Source organism: Neophocaena asiaeorientalis, unplaced genomic scaffold (genome assembly GCF_003031525.2).
Source record: "Neophocaena asiaeorientalis asiaeorientalis breed wild unplaced genomic scaffold, Neophocaena_asiaeorientalis_V1.1 scaffold118, whole genome shotgun sequence".
Lineage (NCBI taxonomy): Eukaryota > Metazoa > Chordata > Mammalia > Artiodactyla > Phocoenidae > Neophocaena > Neophocaena asiaeorientalis.
Genome location: NW_020175528.1, coordinates 10,179,111 through 10,193,782, shown reverse-complemented (window position 1 = coordinate 10,193,782; position 14,672 = coordinate 10,179,111). Strand labels below are relative to the sequence as shown.

Genomic DNA, 14,672 nt, shown 5'->3' with positions numbered 1-14,672 from the left:
GACAGGCATATCTTGGGGTTCAGCAATTCTACCTCTGGGTATAAGATCTGAGAGTAACTGGGTACCAGCATACATGCAAAAGACAGTTCAGAGTATCATTGTTTATAAGCCAAAAACTGGGAACAACCGAGATATCCATTAACAATAGAATGGATAAGTAAATAATGATGAAGTCATACAATACAATCCTACACACAAATGGAAGTAATTGGACAACAACTACACACTGGGACGTGTATGAATCTTACAAACATAATGTTGACTAAAAGAAACAAAGTATTAAAAATTCATAATGTTCGATTCCATTTATGTAAAATTCAAAATGGGAAAAATTAAACTATATTGTTTAGAGATTACAGAACACTGACTTTGGGGTAGCACAGAGGGAACTTCCAGAGTATCGGCATTGTTCTATATCTTGACCCACATGGTGATAACATGGGTGTTCACATTATAATTACGCATTAACAAAATAGCATATTTTAGTGCTTATCTGAATGTATTTTATATTTCATAAAAGTGAAAAGTGTATTATCTTTCAAAATAAATGGCAACATTTACATGAAAATTTAGATTGTTTCATTGTTTAGCCCTAGGAATTCTTGTATGCATTTTATTACAATTCAAGATTAGGAAGAAACAGAATTCAACTGAAGCTTTAGTTCATTTTAAAACATTGTTGGGGGCTTCCCTGGTGGCACACTGGTTAAGAATCCGCCTGCCAATGCAGGGGACACGGGTTCGAGCCCTGGTCCGGGAAGATCCCACATGCCACGGAGCAACTAAGCCTGTGTGCCACAACTACTAAACCTGCGCTCTAGAGTCCGCAAGCCACAACTACTGAAGCCCACGTGCCTAGAGCCCGTGCTCTGCAACAAGAGAAGTCACTGCAGTGAGAAGCCCACGCACTGCAACGAAGAGTAACCCCCGCTCGCCGCAACTAGAGAAAGCCCGCCCGCAGCAATGAAGACCCAATGCAGCCAAAATAAGTTAATTTTTTTAAAAAGACATGTCTATAAAAAATTAAAAAATAAAACATTGTTGGCTACAAATTCATTCCCCTATTGAGTATTACATAGAAAGTAAAATAGTTAAGCTTAGAGGTACAACAAGGAATATCTCTTTGTATTTCTTTCTTCATCTTCCCATATTCCACTAGTGTTTTTCTCAAATGAACTTCAAGAGCAACCCTGAAAAGACACCAGATGCTGCAGCTTACACTGGAGTGTAAAGTCAGTTTATTGAAGTATAATTTATTGTAAAACTCACCTTCTTATATGTACAGCTCCATTAATTTTGACAGTTATGTAATCACCACTACAACCAGGACACAGAATATCTCCACTGTGCTAGGGCTGGGTTTTTTTTTTTTTAATCTTCTTTTGTTTTTATAACAATATGCATATAAAGTAAAAGTAGATAAATAAAAAATAAACCTGATTGAAAAATTGGCATAAGACCTGAATAGGCATTCCTTTAAAGAAGACATACAGATGGCCAACATCATTAATCATCAGGGAAATGCAAATTAAAACCACAATGAGATATCACCTCACACCTGTCAGAATGGCTGTCATCCAAAAGAACACAAATAACAAATGTTGACAAGGATGTGGAGAAAAGGGAACCCTTGTGCACCGTTAGTGGGAATGTACATTGGTGTAGCCACTGTAGAAAACAGTATGGAGGTTCCTAAAAAACTAAAAATAGAACTACTGTATGACCCAGCAATTCCACTCTTGGGTGTATAACTGAAAAAAAATGAAAACACTAATTCGAAAAGATACATGCACTCCAATGTTCATAGCAGCATTTTTTACAGTAGCCAAGATATGGAAGCAACCTAAGTGTCCATCAACAGATAGATAAAGAAGATGTGGGGTGTGTGTGTGTGTGTATGTATATATATATATATACACACACACATACATATATATGTGTATATATATATGTATATATATATATATACACACACACATACATATATAACACACATACACACATATATATATGGGAATACTACTCAGCCATAAAAAAGAATGAAATTTTGCCATTTGCAACAACATGGATGGAGGGTATTTGGCTAAGTGAAATAAGTCGGAGAAAGACAAATACTGCATTATATCATTTATATGTAGAATCTAAAAGAAAACAAACTAATGAATATAACAAAAAAGAAAACAGACCCACAGACATGGAGAACAAACTACTATTTTCTAGTGGGGAGAGGGAAGTGGGGAGGGGCAAGATAGGGGTATGGGTTTAAGAGGTACAAACTGCTATGTATAAGATAGATAAGCTACAAGGATATATTGTACAGCACAGAGAATATAGCCAATAGTTTATAATAACTATAAATGAAGTATAACCTTTAAAAATTGTGACTCACTATGTTGTTCGCCTGAAACTTATATAACCTTGCACATCAACTATACTTCAATTAAAAAAAATACCTACCATATAAGTTCTTTTTAAGTGTTTGCTGTTATGATGATGACGATTACTTAAATCTGACTGAAGCCTGAGCACTCTCTTCTATCTTGTTCTATTGAATAAAAATTGTTTTTAAGTTTTTAAAAAAGACAAAAAAACAAAAAACACTCTTCAAACAGATAAGTAATGTCAGATTCCTGCCAGAAAGGTTTAATCAGGTTATCTGCAGGGGTTAGGGACAATCTTTAATGATTCCTAAGGATTGTTCCCTGTTGCTGATTCAGGATCAAAAATTTAAGTTAAGAAATGGTTTGTGTGAGTGTCTAGCAAGCAAAGGATGTCTGTTGTCATCATGTAACTGTGCTTTTGTTTTCTACGGTGTATAGATCATGACAAATGAGCTCTTTGAAAAGCACTACAAACATGGGAGCAAGTTTCTGACTTCATTTCCAGACGGGACAACACAAATATTGTATCCTTTCTTTCAACAACTTGTTTTCGTTAGCTTTATTTCTTCACAAAAAGAAAAAGAAAAAATAGATTGAAAAATATGAAGAAAAAATAGTTATTACCAAATTCTACCATCCAGAGCAAAGCTGTTAACATCTTTTTATACATCTTGCCTTACTTTTTTCCTATGAGTAATTATATAATTCTTTAAAAATTAATTCTTCAACTATTTATATTTTGTAACTTGCACCCTTTACATAATATTATACAATAAATATTATACAATACTCATAAATGTTATGAGTATATAATATGCAATAAATATAGAGATACAACACCATCTTTATAAGCACATGGCATTCCATCACAGTGATGTACTGTAATTCCTTTCATCTATCCCCTATCACTAATCAAAGGTGTTTTTACAATTTTTGGCTGTTTTATACAACAGCTACATGAACAGCTTTGTGCATACCTCGCTGCACACTTATCACTTACTTCCTTGAATTAAATACCTAGGGATAGAAATTCTGGGTAAGAAATTATGGACATTTTAAAGGTTTAATAGATTTTGCCCCCCAGAAAATGTGTACCAGTTTACACATCCATGAGCAGCATGTTATTTTTTAATACAAAAATTCAATATCCATTTTATGGAACACTCAGTTATTGAGTGTTCAAGTTATTGATCAATTGAATTCTGCCTGATGATCAGACCATTTGCTATTTTGACGCAAAGGCCATTTAATATCTCAAGGAAAGTAAAACGAAACTATGAAATGAGAAGGACCTTTTGGTGAACTAAGGGCCTCATTTTGTAGGAGAAAGTCATTTTTAGTCATAGTTGCCTAAATGTTTAGTCAAACCCCACTAAGAAACCAGAAAAACGGCTTTCATGGCATAGGAAGTGTAATGAAGTTTTAGTTCCCTAGGCCCTTTGAGAAAGAGTGTAGGTTTTTTGTTTTAATTATATCAAAAAATTTTAAATAACTTCCCCAGCTTGTATCATTCGTTATCATTTCCTGCCCTGGCTTTAATTCGTTTTCACTCCTTTGAAGGCTATGGCTGATTTTCAAAATGATTCAGAATCAATTTTGTGTTTAATTCACCTCTGGACTTCCGATCAGCTGAGATAGGACTGAATATTAACAGTTAGTGAATTATCCTCAGTATATTTTATACTTTTTGATGCTATTGTAAGTGGAATTATTTTAATTTCATTTTCAAAATGTTCACTGCTAGTGTATAGAAATACAACTTATTTTTATATATTGATCTTTTAGCCTACAACCCTACTGAACTCTTTTGTTAGTTCTAACATTATTTTGTGGATTCCTTAGGATTTTCTATATACAAGAACATGTTATCTGCAAATAGAGATAGTTTTACTTCTTCCATTTCCAATCTGAATGTCTTCATTTCTTTTTCTTTCACAAAATTTTCCTGACTGGAACCTCCAGTGTGAGGTTGAACAGCAGTGGAAAGAGTGAACATTTTTGTTTAGTTCCTGATCTTAGGGGGAAAACACCTAGTCTTTAATCATTAAGTATGATGTTAGCTCTGGGGTTTTGTTAGACATTCTCTGTCAGGTTGAGGAGGCTCCCTTCTATTCCTAGTTCATTGAATCATTTATCATGAAAGGTACTGGATTTTGTCAGATGCTTTTTCTTCATCTATTGAGATGATCATCTGTTTTTTGCTCTTTATTCTATCAATATAGTATGTTTCATTAATTTATTTTTAGATGGTAAACCAACCTTGCATTCCTGGGATAAACTCCACTTTGTCGTGGTACATAATCCTTTTAATATGTTGCTAGATTCCTTTGCTGGTATTTTTGTTGAGGATTTTTGTGTCTCATAAATATATTTTGATCCACATAAAAAGCATGAAATTATTTTGTAATAACCCTCCCATTTTCAGAATGCTTTATAGTTTCAAAGGGCTCTCTTATAAATTGAATTTATTCCCAGTATAAAGACCATTAGCATAACTCAAATGACCTTATCTGATCTCAGCTACCCATCTGGAAACCTAGCCATCATCCAAGTGCCCAATAAGATAAATGGCTTCACCTGCATAGTCCAAGAAGACATGCCCACTAACCCTGCAATCCTGGCAGTGCTAGATTCTTCGGGTCGAAGTTCCTGCTATCATCCCAATGGAAATGTCTGGTAGGCTTCTATGTTCCTCCTGCTGTCATTTTGTTTCTCAGGTTTTGTGAAATTTTATTTTTCCTTTTATTTTTTCAACTTTATTGAGATATAATTGACATATACTGTGTAAGTTAAAAGTGTACTGCGTGTCGATTTGATACACTTATATGGTGCAAAATGATTACCTCTATAGCATTAGCTAACACAGGCAACATGTCACATAATTACCATTTCTTTTTTGTGTTGAGAACATTTAAGATATACTCTCTTAGCAACTTTCAAGTTTATAATACAGTGTTAACTATAATCACTATGCTATACATTAGATCCCCAGATCTTATTCATCTTATAACTAGAAGGACAAAAATAGCTTTAAGAAGATTTATTTATATTAGTGGTCTTTAGATAGTAATGTTCAACTCAGATAAATTTTTGATTTATGTCATTCCATATGCTGCTTAGTGGAAAAAATCCCAGGCAACTACATAAAACAAAGCTCATCATATTTTTTTCTATAAACAGAAAGAAAATATAAACTATACAATTTTAATATTAGAAAAACATCTCTAAATAAATTGTATGGCCATCCTAGGGATCTGAGCTATGAACCCAGGCAGTCTCTCTAGATGCTATGCCCTGATAATGTTATCCTGGCTTCATCTATGGAAATAATTCGCAATGGACAGCTGCCATACTGTGTTGTTACTGTTTGAGACATATCCCTAACAAGTAGGCTTCCCATAGCCACAACCAACAATAATATACCAACAAAATCTCTAGAGAAATGAAGGTCCTAATGCCTTCGATCTACTAACTTACACACTCTGTGATTTCATATTATTTCATTTAGTCTGAGAAAGTAAAATTTGGGTTCTAACTTCAAATACAATTTAATCTTTTGAAGCTTTTCAGAAAGAGATATTCTCTCCCTTTAACTTATTTACAGGTATAACAATCTTATCTTGAGACACTCTGCCAATAATTGACAGAAATTTGAACACTGCCAGTACTTGAGAAAGTTAGGACACAGGGAGATATTTGTACTTTTAGTTCAAAGCAGTAGTCAATCCAAACCTCCAAGTCTATTGGAGACTTTCTGCTTATCCTTCAGGGTTCAGTAGCAGCTCTGCATCACATCTGGTGGGGCACTGTATCAACTGTCACCAGATATTCACTGGCTTCTAGGATTTCTCCCTTTACCAGTAAAGACCTCCCAGCCACCGACTGAACTCCCGGGCCCACTGACATGACTCCTTGACACTCTCATAGCCCCTCTCGCTGCTTCTTGTGTAGCAAGCCCACCTCCCCTGCGGGACTGAAGTCCCTTGAAGGCACACCCTGCACCTTTGCCACTACATAACATTTATCTGTACATGGCATAGACTCAAAGAAAGTTTATTAAATAAACAATTTATCTAGATAATTTTAGCCAAATGTTTTCACCCACGTACCAAGATAAAACTAAATCTCCCTCCTCCCAGATACAAAGATAATCACCTCAATTTCTCAGTTGTACTTTTGTTATCAGATTACTGCCACTCATCAAAGCTGGGAAAATACAATGTGAGTTATCTTACTCTAGGGAGCCCTCCTGGCCAATTCATCTGGTTTAAAAAAAATAATTTATTATCAAATTAAGCCAGCTAAGTACCCAGAACTCTACCTATCCTCTCTCCTCGAGAAAGAGATGGTGACCCCAGATGGAAGAAAGTGAGAGGGTATGCAAAGGAGCTCATAGAGTAGGATGGCAGTCACTAGTGCCACTAGATCTCAGATTGTGCAGGGCTACATCTGTAGGTAATGTGGTAAAATGTGGCATTGACAACTCTAAGAGATTGGGGAGGCCCGGCTGGCCTCAGTTCCCCCTTCTGCTCCATTACCAAACTCTTCTAAACCACAGTGATCTCAGAGATGATCCCTGAGCCTCTCCTGCCCACACTGGCCCTGATGAGAGACCTCCTAGAAGGACTCCTGGCCCCAGTTGCTGGGCACTGTTAGGAAACAGGTCTCTGTACTCAGGCCAATTTGGCCTTTCCCAGAACTTACACTCACTGATCTTCATTTTGACACAGGGAAAATCTAAGTACGAGTCTTCTCCCCTCTTCCATGTAGAGCCTGCTCTCCTGTATTTCTTCTTATCCAGACTAAACCTTCTGTGCTCCCTCTTCATCCTCCCCAGCACATCATTTTCCAGATCCCTTTACCATCCCGGTTCCAGCCTTTGGACCCATTTTGGTTTATTACTACATCTTATACCATACCCAGTACTTCAAATTAGTATAGAATCCGGTCACAGTATTATTGCTCCTAAGATTACCTGAGGTTTTCCACTATTCATATGCTATTGGCTAGTATAAACTGCTATTCCCTTTGGTTAGCAAGTGAGCAGGCTAATTCAAGGTTGAATTATAATGTAACTGTTTATTTTTAATTTCCTTTCTGCCCAGGGTATACATCAATATCTTGGGCGGTCAATGTTCAGATCAAGCTGGCAACAGAGTAAGGGCTTGGAATTGGTCAAGTTCCGTCACGTCCTCACCCTTCGTTTCATTTAAACCTGTCTTTCTGGCTTTGAACCGTTATGTTGGAATCCGCATCTTAGAACAAGACAAGATTTCAATCACTTTTCTAGCAATGGGCCAACAGGCAAGAATCAGTGTCGGAACCAAAGTGAAGGTAGGTACATTTTTATAAACAGTTGAAAGCATTTAGAATAATGAGTAAAGCAATGTTTGTTAGTGTTACTACTGATAGATTATACTTGTGTGTAATCCACTGTGCACTACTGTGAATTTTGGAGTTCAATGAAAAAACATATAGTGAAAGTTTCATATGGAATTGAGACAACCTTACTGTTATTTCTTCCTCAGAAATTCCTTTTAGTTCAGACTTGATTCCAAATAACATTTACTGAGTGTTTACTCTCTGACTGAGGTAGTGCGGCTTCGGGGGTTTGGTTTTGAGACTTTGTATTGGGTTTGCTTTTCTCTGTGCTCTAGCAGAAAGCACCTAGCTGAGTCAGGAGACCTGGGTTCTGACCATGTTCAAGACCCAGCACAAGCCCCATCTCGTTGGAAACACTTCCCAGAGCTCCTAGCCCTTTGTCCAATCAGGGTCGAAAATGTCCTTCTCTGGGTTGTCCATGTACTCACCTCTGTCCCTGCACTTGCTGAACCATGTGCCTTACTTGCCTTCATGGCTGTCTTTCCTACTGGATGGTAAGCTCCTGCAGGACAGAATCTGTCTTACTGATTCCTTTATCCTGCCCGGGGCATGGCCCAGAGTACACTCTCAGTGACCAGAAATGCTGCACAACGGTTAAGAACACAGACTTCGGGTTACAGAGACGTAGTTTCAAACCTCAGCTCTGCCACTTAGCTAAGTGGCTGAACTTGAACTTCAGTCCCCTCCTCTACAAAATGGGGATAATGATTCCTCTCTTACAGATTGCTGTGAAGATTCAATGAGAATGCAAAGTACTTAGCATGGTGCTTGGAACTGACTAAGTACTTAGCAAATGATAGCTCAGTAGAGATGTAGAGTTTGTCAGTTATACCTCAGTAAAGCTGAAATATATATAGGCATGTAGAGAAAGATATAAATAGAGATCTATGTCACATATAGAGCATATATAGTATGTGACTTTGAATAAGTCCCCTAAACTCTGAGGACCTTGTTTCATCAATTATTCAAGGAAGAGATTGTTCCAAACTTCAAAGATATCTTCAGCATCTAAAAAGTCTATACGTTTAATCGAGTGGAAATATGACTACAGGATTCCACACAGGCAAGGATATTTCATAAACACCAAACAAAAAGGAGACTTCAGATTCAGCCAACATGGAGCAAGGGTCTACAATGTGCTAAGCATTATTTGAGCTACTTCCAGTCAGTCTAGCTACTGCAGTCAGCTGTCAGGCTGCAAACAAGCTTCTTCCTTGGTTAGAAATTTACAAGACAGTCTTTTTTTGGTTCATTACATTCATGGTAAATATGCATTTTTACCAAAAATGTCAAAAATGCTCTTTCTCCTCACTTCCCTCCTTCGAAATGAATTTTAATCAGAAAAGAGAGTTGGTGCAAAAGAAAGAATTTGATGTTAAAAATGATTGCTTTTCTCATCATCCTCATGAACACCCTTTCAATTTTTTAAAATTCCAAAAGTGATATGTGGATACATTCTCATATTTGAAGATTCAAATAATATAGAAATATAGAGAGTAAAAAAATGAGATACCCCCTTCATCCTTTCTTCTCTTCTAATTCTCTTCCCAAAGGTAATCACCACTGAAAATTTGGTGTGTACTTCTCTTTTCTATGTACTTATAAATTATTCACATACATCTTTTTAAAATAAAAATTGGATCAGACTACACTGATTGTATTATTAGGCTTGTTCTCTTTGTTTTTGTTTTCCATTTAACATGTGTTAAAGATCCTTTCATGTCTACATATCCAAGCATATTTGTCTATTCTGTTGCTACGTAATATTTCATATGTACTATAGTTAATTTATGTTGAATCTAATGCCTTCTCAGTGGCATTGGGCACAGCTGCTCACTTCCTCCTCCTAGAAGAATTTCCTCCCTTGCTTCCAGGACCTACTCTCTCTTGATTTTACTTCTACCTCAAGGGCTACTCCTTCTCATTTTTCTTTGCCTATTTTCTTCACCCCCGCCTTTTTCTAAATATTGAGGGGCTCCAGGGCTTGTCGTCGGGCTCATCTTTTCTCTAGCTATACTCACTCCCTAGGTGATCTCATCAGTTTTCTGTCCTGAAATACCATCTGCTTGTTGATGACCCCTCCATTTATCTCCACGTGGATCTCCCAGGAACTCTAAACTTGCAGATCTGATTCCAACCCTCCATCTCCATCTGGTGTCTAAAGGGCATTAGAAACTTCACAGAGCAAAATGACATTTGAAAGCATGCTCTACCTTGGGTCTTCTCCATCTTAGGAAATGGCAACTGCTTTCAGTTGCTCAGACCCAAAACTTCGGGGTTGCTACCCTCCTCTCCTCTCTGTTTCACAACCCCACATCTTTCATCTGCAAGTCCTATAAACTCTACCGCCAACATATCTCCAGACTCTTAACACTCCTGGCATCCTTCAAGACTACCACCCTTATCTGCCTCATGTACCTAATCCATCTCTTGATTAAATTATTACAGTAGCCTCCTCCTAAATCTCCCTGCTTCCGGTCTTCCCAAAGTCAATTCTGCCACGATAGTGGAGGTGATATTTTGAAAACCAAAGTCTGGTGAAAACTGGAGACTTCTAACCTTACTCAGAGTAAAAGCCAAGATCCTGTAACTGAAATACTGTATGTGATCTGGACTTCCTTCTACTAACATTCCCTCTGTAGTCCTCTTTTCCTACCCACTCAGTTTCAGCCACCCTGGCCTTTTTGCTGTTGCTAGACAATACCAGGCATGTCACTGCCACAGGGCTTTTGCACTCGCTATTCACTCAACTTAAAATATTCCTCCCCCATTTAGCACATAGCTGCTGCACTTCCCTCAGGTTTCTGCTCTCGGAGTCCTTTCCTGACCACCCCGTGTAAACTCGCACGACCCCCACCCCTACCCTGGCACTCTGAGTGCCCCTTTGGGCATATATATATGCCACAGGTTCTTATATGTAGGGCTCCCATTTTCTTTCACCTCTAAAGGGTATATGATTTGTATTCTGATTTCCTCAACTCAGTAGTTATTGAATTTTCAAATAGAGTTCTTAAATTTGCTATCTTTTTCTTATTAACTTCTAAATGGTCAAGGAATATGGCTTGCATTTTTTCCCTGCTGTTTAAAATGTACTGATACTTTCTTGGTGGTTGATGACATAACTTATGACTGTTCCATGTATATTTGACCCCCCCAAAAGGTTTACTAGCACAAAACTGTGTATGTCTAAATGTTCTATTTACACTTCTCTCTATATCCTTTTCTTTTTATTATGGTTCATTTATTTCTGAGAGATGTACGAATGTCTCCCAATATGACTGAATTGGTACATTTTTCCTACAATTTCTATCAGGTTTTGCTTTATCTGTCTTGAAGCTCTATGGTTAGGAAATTAAAGGTGTCGACTGTCTTCATGGTGAGTTATACTTTTCACCCCTGGGCCACCTCACTTATTTGCCTTTCAGCTGTACCCATTACATGACTCAGCATATCACTGAGGGTTTTTGTTTCTATTTTGACAAAAAATGTTAATGTCATCAATATGTATTATTCCCAGTTTCCCTCTTAATGGTCTTTGCCTTAAATGCTACTTCATATGATGTTAAATTGCTACACCTGCTTTCTTTTAGTTTGCACCGGCTTCATACATCTTTTTTCATCCTTTGATTTGCAACCTTTTTATGTAGTTTTGAGTTAGATGTGTCCCTGCAAACACATCTAACTTTTGTTGCTCTCCTCAACCTAACAGACTTGATCTTTTAATATGTTATATTTTAATGGTTATTCTAAAATTAACGTATCTTTTTTTCTATATGCATAGAACTAAGTTCCAAATCCTCTAGTTATTTTCCTTGACAATTCTCCCAAATCCCTCAGAAAATATTAACTGTATACACACACACACACACACACACACACACACACACACACACACACACATATATTCTAAGGTCTGTTTCCCTGAATATTAGCATCTCTGACAGGTAAATCTGGTGCCTCTCATTGAGAAGCCCTGTTTTCCTGCATGTTCTCCTTACCGAAGTGTCCTTCTGCTAACTGTGGAGGAGTGGCATGTGCTGCTGAGGGGTGGAAGGCGAGCTCCAGCGCCAGGCTTCCAGCCTCAGCCTGTGGGCACCGCGGCTCAACACAAAGGGGAGGCCAGGGCACCATGGCAATATTTACCTCAAGGCCTCTCCTCCTCCCATTGCTGTTGACTTTGACCTCAGAATGTGTTTGGGATTAGTGGTTCCATCTGGTCATTTATCTCTCTACGGATGTGGTCCCAGCTGCTTCTTGATTTTCAGGAATTCCTTAAGATTATTCCTGCTGATAAAAAAAAATTTTCCTATTTCCTATTGATTTACTCTCTGAAAATGTTTTCTGCCATTTTATGGGATTTGGGATTGAAGGAAAACTAAAAATGGAGATCCATCCTCATTACTCAGGCATCTCATCCTCCTTCCCCCCTCCCTCCCTCCTTCCTCCCTTCCAAAGAGGGGAGGGATAAAAATGCAGGAAGATGCTGCGAGTTCTCACGTCTCTGGCAGGTAAGAGGTCACTCAGCTTTGCAGGAGGTAATAGGTGGGCTTGCATTTAGCCCCGCCCCGCCCCACCCCGCCGAGGCTATGCAGCCCTCCTGCGCTGCCTCAGAAGCCGCAGCTGGGAAACACCTCAGGCGAGGCTGCCCTAACTGACACTTGACCTTCCCGCAGCTGCGAGGAGACAGCATCAGCCTGAATCACTCAAGGCCGTAAGGAAGTGGGGAGGGTGGAGGGCAAGGAGGGTCGTGTGGAAGGGCCTCCTGGATATTGGGGCGCGCTTTAGAAGGAAAGGTGCCTTAGTCATCCCGGCTCCTTCTGGAAAGCCCAGTTCAGGGCCTTCCCAGCCTCTAGGCCCGCACCCACCACGCTCTCCGCACTGGGCGTGTCCCAGGGACGGGGTGCCTGCAGCATCTCTGTGCTTCCCCCAGCAGATGCCGGTAAATGACTTGAATACATTGTAAGCATTTGAAAGAAAGTATCCGATTTCTATGTGGTCTGGCCTGCTGTAGTCTCTCAAATCTCCAGAGCATCTCAACTCATTCCCGTTCGGACTAGAATTAACACCACTGCCCCTATTTATAGATAATTAGACTCAAGAGGGAATCCAGCCCCAGATTAGCGTCGCCTCTCGCCTCCTCCCACCTCCTGCTTCAGCAGTCACCATTTCCACCCTGGACTCTGAGCTTCCCTTCTCTCTTTCCTGAAAAGCTACCAAACCCTGAAGAGATTCCAGCACTCCGACACCTGAACGGGGACGACCTTCTTCTGCTGGCCAGTTTAATAAAGATCCGACGCCTGTTTCATAAACTGGAAGGATGTGTGAATTTCCCCTCCAGCCAGGTTTGGGAAAAATTAAAGCAACCTTCCTACCTTTCTTCACTTTCTCTAAAACTAATTGCCCTTTGTCACAACTCTGGTATGAAGCAAGATACAATAACAACAATAGCAGCTTTGATAAATGAAAAGATTTAACGACAGTGATGGTGCTTTCCTTTGTTTTCTTGAGTTTCTCCGGGAGGGGGTGTCGGAAATTTCAAAAAGTGTATAAAACGACTAGGAAATACCAAGGAATGTGCTTTATTACAAATTTAGAGCACATCCAGAGTCATCACTGGTTTGCATTCTTGGTGGGAAAACTAACAACTCACTCTGAGGACAGCAGAGAACAAGCAAGTCAGCCAAAGTGCCCCTATCAGCCAGAGTTCCATCAGGAAAACCGAAAGCAGGGAGGGAGCAGGTGCTTCCACAACCTTCCCCTTCCTAAAGGCTGGGAAAGTGAAGGTCAAGGAACTGCCCTTAGGTCGCTGGGGAAATGAGGGAATCTCAGGAAGCCAAGAAGCCAACAGCACCAAGGAAGAGCTGCAGCCTCACATCCCGGCCAGTGCAAGACTAACAGCTAGCCCCCTCCCCAAGTCCACCCTCCTGCCAGAGGTGAAGGACGGCTGCTGCTCCTCTCCCGCCTCCCGCACCTCAGGCAGCTGCCTCCCGCTGGGGAAACATAATGGTTCCCGCCGGCAAAGGGTTATGGAAAAGTATGTATCTCCCCTTCTGAGGGGAGGGAGGAGAGATGTTGCTGGATCTGCAATGATGGCCCAGCACAGCATCCTCTGCTCAGTGATGAAGATGCTTCAAAGCAGAAAGCAGAGTTGAGAATCGGATGTGGAGAACCCTAAAGACTGGACCGCCCAACCCTGCCCTCTCCTGAACTTCTCTGACTTCTCAGTTCCCTGTTCTTTGGGAGAGGGAGGAACGTGGTTGGAGGGGCCATTCCTTATAGTGAATAACGCATTTGGTGCTAAGGTGTAGCAAGAGAGATTAAGCCTATCCACCGGTGATTGATCAGTTAGCGTGAGGTACTAAATCATACTGTTTTCCTACTAAAAGCCCGCTGAGGAAGCATGGGGAGGAGAAGGAAGGGACAGGAAGAGTGGAAGGATGCTGTGTCCCAGGGAGGGCTGAGTGCTGGGCAGCACGAAGCAGGTGAGCTACTGGGAGACTAGGGGCTGGTCTTGGTATTAATCCATTCACCACTTTTGTTTAAAGCTGCCTTTAACAAATTTACGGTTACCAAAGGGGGAAGCGGGTGGGGGAGGGATGAATTAGGAGTTTGGAATTAGTAGATACAAACTACTATGTACAAAACAGATAAACAACAGGGCCCCACTGTATAGCACAGGGAACTATATTCAATATCCTGTAATAAACCATAATGGAAAATATGAAAAAGAAAATATGTATGTATAATCGATTCACTTTGCTATACACCAGAAACTAACACAACATTGTGAATCAACTATACTTCAATTAAAAAAAAAATTTTTTTAAAGCTGCCTTTAGGGGACTTGTCTAGTGGCACAGGGTTAAGAATCTGCCTTCCAATGCAGGGGACACGGGTTCGATCCCTGGT

The 14,672-nt window shown here is 39.7% G+C and overlaps 1 protein-coding gene across 1 annotated transcript in view; it reads left to right on the top strand.

The window, feature by feature from the left end:
- Positions 1-13,237, top strand: part of ERICH6 (glutamate rich 6) — a 33,788-nt gene extending 20,551 nt beyond the window's left edge. The window contains exons 11-14 of the mRNA XM_024769036.1: positions 2,820-2,905; positions 4,902-5,057; positions 7,487-7,715; positions 12,974-13,237. Of these exons, the coding sequence (XP_024624804.1) occupies positions 2,820-2,905; positions 4,902-5,057; positions 7,487-7,715; positions 12,974-13,237 (735 nt within the window). The remainder of the gene's footprint in view (positions 1-2,819; positions 2,906-4,901; positions 5,058-7,486; positions 7,716-12,973) is intronic.
- The last annotated feature ends 1,435 nt before the right edge of the window (positions 13,238-14,672 follow it).